Genomic DNA, 9,170 nt, shown 5'->3' on the forward strand with positions numbered 1-9,170 from the left:
CACTTATAAAATGTCTCTGGCCTGCCACTACAGAGCCTGTGTGTGCAATTTAAACTGCCATTTCGACCTGGTTAAATAAACCTTTTGCCAGGTCCGCATTTTCCTTTTTAATACATATACGTAAACCCTAAGGTAGGACCTAGACATCCCCAAGGACAGTGTGCAGTGTATTTAAAAAGCTGGGCATGCACTTTTAAGCTTTATGTGTCCTGGTAGTGAAACATTCCTTATATTCATTTTTCACTACTGCAAGGCCTGTTTCTCCCATAGGATAACATTGCAGTTACCTTATTACATTTTATAAGTGTAATTTCCAAATGGGAAGAGATAACCCCTTCAAGTTTGATGTCTATGGAATCACAATTTAAAATCCTAAATTATGGTGGAGTTGAATTTTAAATTGTAATTCTGAAATTATCACTTTAGAAAGTTGGTATTTTCCTGCCTTAGCCATTTGTCACCTCCATGTTGTCTCTGGTCACATGACTGGGCATAGTTGAGGGTTGGGCTTTGTCTATTACTCCTAGGCGGCTGTACACAATGGGAGCTAAGGTGTGACTGATAGGGACATCACTGGCAGGATGGGAGGTAGAAGCTGGACCAAGCATCACTTACACTTGAATAGGTTGTATCCTGTCTTCACAAAAAGAGCCTAATTGCCCTACATTTTCACTTCAGCCAGCTTGGAGCCAGGGCAGGGGAGGTAGGGAATTCCATGCACTTCAGAGACATTGTCTAGAACCTTCTCCCACCTTCCTGAACCAGGGCATCAGTGTATAAAGGAAGGTCCCCAGATATCAACTCTTCAGTACACATCTGGAACTGTGGATACTCTGACAGTAAGGACTGCTGTACTGCTACAAGGACTGCAACAGTGCTGGACTGTTGTCCTAAAAGGAGGTCCTGCCCTGCTGTGCTGACCTGCTTCCTGATGTCCTCTTGCCAGGGAAAGAAGAACTGGACCTGCAATCCATCTCGAACCCAGGATTCGAGAGTGCCTCAAAGGGCATAAAAGGCTCTCCAAAGCTCCTGGACCTGCCTTCAATGAGTTACTCACCGCCGATAGGTGCCTCTCCGGTCCTGCACCCTTGTTGTGGCTCTTAAACTCTTTAATTCAAGCTTTTTGTTTCTCCATGGCAGCGATTGGGCCCGTTAGCACCGGAACTGCGCCGCTCACAGCAAGCAATGATCGCCTCTATGGATCATCAACACGAAGCACCAGTCCGCCCATTCGCGGTACCTGGCCTGCTACTTGCATCACACCACCACCACCAGCGATGGTGTCCTTGCTCCTGATGATCCTCTTCCACATGAATAGGACTCTTGACACAACACTTGAAAAGGTAAACCTTCAGCAGGACTAATCTAGGACTGTATCCGATCCACACTTCATTGCTATCTGCTTGAACTTTTGAATTTGACCCAGTTCAGCACGACCAGATATTTCGAATTGGTACTTTATGCTTCTATGCACTATTTTACAGTTTTTTCTTTAAACATTCATAACTCCAGTTCTACTTATTGGATTTGTGTTTCTCTGGTCTTGTTTTATTTATAAATCTACCCTCAATTTCTCTAACCTGGTGTGGGATGTTTTTGTGTGGTGTTACCACTGTTTTACAGTATGAAGTGTTTCACAAATACTCTACACATTGCCTCTAAAATAAGTCCGACTGCTCTGTCTCAATCTACCCAGGGGGTTCAGCACAGGTTAATGTGTGCCTTACCCTAATTAGGATTGTGATTGCTGCTTGATCAGGGCTCACTCCCCAGTCAACAAGTAACCCAATTTCTAACTCAAACAAAAACACAAAAAAGCCGATTTACAAGGGTGTGCAGTGAGACATTGCTGGTGTGAAAACCACATTCATTCATGCAATTTGAAAGACTGACAATTAAAATTGGAATTGTACTTTTGTATGTTTGCTAGTTGTCCCTAAGCTATCGTTGATTAACTTACAATTTTCTACACAACAGACTTTCCATGTCTAATTGAATTTTTAATAAAATAATCTTTGTTGAATTTCTAAGAAACTTCATTACAACAAGATTACAACGTCTAGTCACAAGCAGCTCTTGAGCCTAGGAAAGAGTTGCTACTGCTTAAGTAGTATTCACTCGTACCACCTCTCTTCCACTGAGGCGGTACGAGTGAATACTTTAAATCAACACGAAATTATCCAAAAAGGTTGTAACCAGAACAGACCCTTTAAACAAAATGTATGGCTCCGCGTCCTATTCATGAGCAGTCCCCGAATTTTGAGACCCCAGCACCCCGACCCAAGAAGTAGCGAATAACAGCGTATAACATTACCACGCCACGCAAGTGCGAGTCAAAGAGTGGCTCCCACTGCATGAATACACAATACGAGTTTAGAACCCACGCTCGGCAATTGCCAGTTGGTTTTAAGAAAGGATTCATCTGCCCTGATGAGAGTACGGCAATTAAAAAAAACGGTACTCGAAACGCGTCGGCTACTATAAAAGTATCAGTCAAGGCTACTACAAAAGTGCCAGTCTAATCTTTTGGACATTTAGAGTATTGCAAATAATTTTTCTCCTAAAATTTGGAATATCATGTGTTGTTTAAATGAGTAAATATGATTTGAAGTTACACATTGCAACTGTTTTTTGATTGATTTAATGTTCTCACAATTTGTGCAATTTTTATTGATGTAATTGTATTTTTCCACATGTTTATGTCAAGTTGCAATGTACTGTTACATGTTGTAATAATGAGATTGTTTGTTTAGTAGATTATGTGTCCTTCTTTGTATCTACACCCTTGAACGTTAAAAAGAATTAAAAGAAACACAGGCAAATTTGATGGCCGAGATAAACGCATTAATTTCCGTTTATTTTTTTGCATAAGTAATATACCAAGCAATTGGAGGTTCAGGTATATACCCAGTTTTCTTGTTAATAGGCCCTACCTGCCCTCTTTCCTTTTTGGGCCAAACCCCTTCTTTTTCATAAATTTACACATGCAGAGCACATTTGTTAATCTGGGGGTAAAATAATCTCTTTCTTCAGTGCCCTTTCACTCACATCTGTTTTCTTCCACCCTCCTTAATCTCCTCAATTTAGTGACGGCATTAGGCCCACACCATTGATGTGTTTCTGTATAAACATATATTTGTATTTTTTGTCACAGTCAAGGATATTTGTTTTTCCTAAATAAACGTGCCAAATTATTACTTTTTATGGTATCCATTCTCTAAAAAATTTGCCTCATCTCCCAATTTTATATTATCTCCTGCATGATTGCATTGTCACAACATCGATGAACACAATACAAACATGTGAGTTCGACTAGAATATTTGGTGTAACTGAGTCAATCAGAAGGCTTTGCTTGCAGAAACAGCTTCTGTTATTTGTTCATTGACCAAGATCTCTCTGAATCTATATTGTGGCTATTCCGAATCCCTTTTTTTTTCCTCTTGGTGGCTTACCCATGATTTTCCTTATGACAGCATGATTTCCAGGCTGGTCATGTGTCTAAGCGTAAGGGGTGAGTTGTAGCAGTGGCGTAACATAGGCCCCCGCAGCCCCTGTGGAGCGGAAAGCCCCGAGCTCCAGGAGGACCCCTCAGCACAGCCCCCCCCAACCCCCCTCCTGTGAATTCCAGACTGTCTCCGGAGGAGGGCAACCTCCATGTACTTTGCAGGGGCCCCCCAACAAGTTTCATTACGCCACTGAGTTGTAGAAACGACTATTGGTAACGGTGTTATTTGGACATAGGATACATTCTCAAATGTGAAACTGGCAGACTGTTTTACGTGCCTTGATGGTAGGGAAGTTTCATGCAGCATATACACTGTAGTTAGTGTCAGTCTATGAGTGATGATTGAAAAGGGCTGTGAATATTCTTTTTACATTCATGGCTTTTTTCAGCAATGGAAAACAAAGCTTTAATATTTGTATTTTCTATGCGAACATTACCTTGACATAGAGGTAATCGATTATACGTCTTAAATTATTTTTCATTTGGAAATGATAACCAAGAAGCCAAAGGTTTGTTTGCTCTCCTCTATTAAAGTAACAATGGATTGAACCTTAGACATCAAGGCGCCAGCAAACCCTAGAGAACCAGTCACAAGCATCAAGTATAATCAGAAGGCAGAAATGGCATACTTAATGTACATGCTTAAGACAAAGTCATTTACATTTCGTAAACATTTCTATGGAACAGCTGATAATTTGCAGACCACGCTATGTTAAATTTCTTGAGATTTGTTGAGAATTTGTTGAATACAGAAGTCTTAGAAAAGTATCCCCTTTAGTGCATCTAAAATCCCATCAATTTTCTCTATTTTCTTTGCTGTTTTCTGCTCCAACTCCATTGGAATTGCCCCCTGATGCAGCATCCTCATGCAGTGCATGAGGAAGAGAATTGCAGATGAATTACAAAGTGAAAACCTGGATCTTTAGCTACCTACAGTTCTGGGTGCAGGCTTCACTGTCAAGCTGGGTGAGGGAGGGGAGCTCATAACCTTGCAGTCTCCTGTTACTTAATGTGCCAATCCACCTCACAGAACAGTATATGTTGGACCTAGTTCATCTTCGAGGTGGTTAACCAAAGTGCTCATCAGAATTTGTAAGGTGTGATCCTTTTGTTTGGAAATTTGATTGCATAAAGAGTGGTGAACGGGTCATAGCACCGTGATCACAACTGGCGGCCATTGCAATGCTGCCTGCACAGACAAGCTGTGCACACAACAGGGGCTCATTTAGGAGTTCTTCTTGCTCTTGCAAAGCATCACATATCGGAAAAGAACAAGCTCCTGCAGTCTGCCTCTGTGCATGAAGTTACACTTTCATCTTGTGACAATTAGTAGCACATTGGTTGACACAAGTGCATTGCACGGTGCACGTTAATTTATCCATATTCTGCACTGCACACTGAAGAGCAGAATTTGACACTAGAATATTTGATTAAGATATCAGCAAAAGATATGTGAATAGGATAAGTAATATCACTAAAGTAGTTTGAACACCATTCAAACGTTTTGCTGCTGCTGGATGAAGGATTTTAACAGGAAACAAGGCTTAGGTAGGAGTTGGGGTATGCAGACAATGGGACGAGAGATTTGTGAAGTCCTGACAGAAGTTCAAACTATAGATGTTATTTGTGAATTTAAAGTTGTTATTTTGTGTTTGTGCAACTAGTTATTTATTTCAGAGCTCCCTCGGATAAGAAGTTAGGTTGAGTGGGCTAGGTGCTAGAGAGCAAAGGGCTGATTTTGAATTGAGTCTGTAAACTCCATGGAAGAGATGTGTCTTCAAATATTTACCTCTCTGTCTGAAGTTCTTTGTACTAATCTTGATTAAATTATTCCTTAGAATTTAACACCTAGGTCTTGTTATGAATTTGTACAATCACTACGACTTATACTGATGCAAAATACTATTATATATGTGGTTCTGTGATTTGTCTGTGCCTGATTTGTCCTTGAGGGAGCTTTGATCCAGTGGTGAGTTTTCGATGTATTGCATTTTTTATTAATTGTATATTAACTGCAGAGTGGCCCAAGGTATCTAGCATTGATTGCATCAGTAATACTGCTCTGCATGAAATTCTGCCATGGATTGTGCCAAAGCATCTACAATGTCTCATACGATGAAGTATTGATGCACAGTTTAGATTTAATGCTTTGACATTTGCAAATGTCTTCTTGGACATAAGGATATAAGCAACTCTAAATTTGCCATTTCTGTTTCAGGTTCACAGGCTAAGAGCTTCATAACGTTGCGCTTCCTGTCAGAGCCCTCAGACGCTGTGACCATGCGGGGGAGTAACGTGCTTCTGAACTGCACGGCGGAGTCTGATCAAGGGAATCTGGTCATCAAGTGGAGGAAGGACGGCGTGTTTCTGAATCTTGGTGCAGATGAACGGCGGCAGCTCATGCCTAACGGCTCCCTCCTGATACAGAACATTATTCATTCGCGGCATCATAGGCCGGATGAAGGTCTTTATCAATGTGAGGCCTCCTTAGAAGGAATTGGCTCCATCATCAGTCGGACGGCTAAAGTCACAGTAGCAGGTAGGACCTTTTATGGAGCTTCTTGCGTTGAGGGCATCTGATGTGTATTGAATCCCCTTACTTCAAAAGCAAAATACAGACCTATTATATCAACAGTTTGGGGGATGTATGTATTCCCCATAGAGATAATGAATATAAGGATGTATATTTTACAAGATATCACATGTCATATGGAGAAAAAAAAACATATTTTACTGGATACTAATTTACAACCAGAACTTCACTCTTCAAGTGCTGAGTTCACAAAGCACCACTGGGAAAGCCTTTACGGTATACTTCTGTCATTCTCAGGAGTTGCAAAGCATCCCAAGAGTATTCCTGGACATCCGTGACTCTTGCAAATATCCAGAATATTTCTACTTCCCCAAACATTCTCCCGGATAATATTCATAGGACTGAAAATCCAGATCAGTAAATCATATGAAAATATGCATTTGAATTTTTTTTTGTCCAAAGTCCATATAATTAACAGTAGAAAAGAATTTAAGGGGTTAGTAAAAAAAACACACTGAATGCAACTTTGACTCATTTTTTGCAGCCAAGGGGCCACTTTGGTATTTATGTCATTGAGTAAAGTTTTATAGCACACCCTTAACCTGCAGGATTAAAGAGAACTATAGAGAGTTTAGCAGGTCCAGGTCTCCTTCTAGATTGCCTTGATGCATTACCTCGTATGTATTTGTTGTGTACATTCTTGTACCTCTTTCCCTATTGTCAATTAAGAAAGCTTCAATGACTGCGTTTACAAAAGCACAGCTCACAACAAAAATGAGGAATGGGCACAAGGTACAGCTTCTGGGTTCTGCACACAACAGCAACACAGCAACATAGAAGTGTGGCTTGGTGTGAGACTGGGAGCAGTTTATGAGCACCCTTCCTGGGGATGGTTTCATGAAATCACTTGTTAGCTGTCCCTCAGGGGTAGTTAACTTAACTGTGGCACATACTGCAATACTATATGGTTATTTTTGTTTTAATAGAAAAAGAAAGGAAGACATTTTTAGAGTTGTTTCACATTTTGAATCTTAGTTATATTACATATCTTGTATTCTACCAATCCACTTGGAAAACACATGATAAACATTTGAATCTCTATTTTTAGGGCATAAATTGGGACAATCAGAAACCAACCAAAGAGCAGTAGAGCTTTCAATGAAATACACTGTATTTTTTAAATCCTTAAACCCACGGTGTCATACCTAATGCAGCTACCACTTTTTGTCTGGAGAGAGATCATGTAATGTTTGGAGTTAGTAACTTGAGACAGTAATGGATGAAGCACCTGAAAGTTAATAAGCCAGTGTCTTGTTAGATAAATGTAGTTTCAATGGGAAAACCTGGTAGCTGTGTCACAATCTCTATCTGCTGAAGCCCTTCTTACATCCACATCTTTGCACCTCTGCATTCCCGGTGTTACAGCTAGAGGTTAGTACTTCAGCCCTCAGTCGGTAGCCTAAGACTGAGAACTTGCCTGGGAGTGGAAGATTTCCATTGCGGAAGCACATTAGCATTACAGGTTGTACACTCTGCCTGCTTCATGCAAAGATGTGCCTGGTCCGGGTTTCCTGTTACCAGCCTCTACGACAGTACAAGCAGCACCTCCAGTATAAAAGTGGCTTCTCCAGAACAAGCCTTAGTGATATCCCATGGTTGAGTAGGTGATCTTAGACCAACTGGTGTCATCACTGGTTTTTGCACCCACTTGCAACTTCTTATACACCTTGGGTCTCGGCTCTCTAGTTTCAGGGTAAAGCAACGTAAGAGGCCTTCACTGTGGCAGCTTTGTGCTTGTAATCCCCGGTTATGCATATAGTTTTCTGTTTGGGATGTGTAGGATTTGGTGCAGCGAAGAGTTGTAAGGAGCAGTATACTTAAGTTTATTTGTAATGCTTTACTGACGAGCTTGGATTGTGGGTATCTCAACAAAATAAAGGGTCCTATTTAGGGATTGATTAGGACATTCTATACTATGCACAGCAATAGTAGCTTACTGAAAATGTATGATTTATCCTACAGCTACACATTTCATAATTAAGATGACTCTAAAAGGCAAACCACCTTCACAGAATGGGTGTATTAGCCCAGGTTTGCATATGGCTATCTGTGCATCCCCCGTCTGACCTTGTAGGACAGTAGGTATAGCTCAGAGGTAAATAATTTGGTATTGTGCATGATGAGGAGCAGTTGCTGTTCTTGTGTCATTGAAATTGTAAGGGAAAAATAAAAAGGATTGCCCTTCATCATTTCCAAAATCCAACACTTTATTGTGGCCTCCGATAAGTGAGAAATTATATCTCCTAAGATATTTAAAAGTGGAGTCATCATATCTGAATGAATTACTTTTTTGTTATTGGTTAGATTTGTAAGCTCTGTAATGATTTGATTATTTCAACTGTGCTGGTACTTTTTGAAGCAGTGTGGCATTTACAAATCATATTAAAGTTGGCTTGTTGTAGCCCAGTGCTCCTGCCAGGCTCCTTTCAGATTCTAATATGAACCTAAGATACCCTAATGTGAATTTTCCCCTGACCTTTCCTAGTTAATTTTATGCCAATAGGAAGTAGTCCAATCCCACCTTGAAGACAAGAGCTGATATATATTTGACAAAGAGATGATTTAGATTCAGACAAGCATATGAATGGGTGCTTTGTGTGACCATTACCATATCTATGTCCCCTTAATACCTAACCTCCTTTTATTCATAGCAGCCAAACCTATTGCATGTTTAATATGTATTCTGAATCTACTAGCAGCTTACTTACAATGGATGAGAGGCAACATGCCGACTTAATTAAAAAGCTCATACATTGGTAAATCATAAATAACTATTAGTGATCAGTCACATAAGTCTCAAGGACCTATGGTTTTTCTGCATTTATCACAGAGTCACAGTATTTTTGTTGACGCACTATTTCAGAACAACATGTAATTCCAGAGGTCATTGTAAACCTAGTTTACTTCTATATTGTTAGTCATATAATTTATTTCCAAGAGAAAATGCTACTTATCTTTCTAAAATGAGTTTGTAATCATATAAATAAGTCCTATGCATTACCAATAGGAAACATACCACCAATATGCATTACCTTTATAGACACTTTAATACACATGTTGTCATGTTTTGG

The 9,170-nt window shown here is 40.1% G+C and overlaps 1 protein-coding gene across 1 annotated transcript in view; it reads left to right on the plus strand.

The window, feature by feature from the left end:
• DCC (DCC netrin 1 receptor) overlaps positions 1-9,170 on the plus strand; it is an 844,139-nt gene that overhangs the window by 47,131 nt on the left and 787,838 nt on the right. The window contains exon 2 of the mRNA XM_078677748.1: positions 5,725-6,045. Within this exon, the coding sequence (XP_078533874.1) occupies positions 5,725-6,045 (321 nt within the window). The remainder of the gene's footprint in view (positions 1-5,724; positions 6,046-9,170) is intronic.

The sequence above is a fragment of the Lissotriton helveticus genome, chromosome 2_1 (assembly GCF_964261635.1).
Source record: "Lissotriton helveticus chromosome 2_1, aLisHel1.1, whole genome shotgun sequence".
Classification (NCBI taxonomy): domain Eukaryota; kingdom Metazoa; phylum Chordata; class Amphibia; order Caudata; family Salamandridae; genus Lissotriton; species Lissotriton helveticus.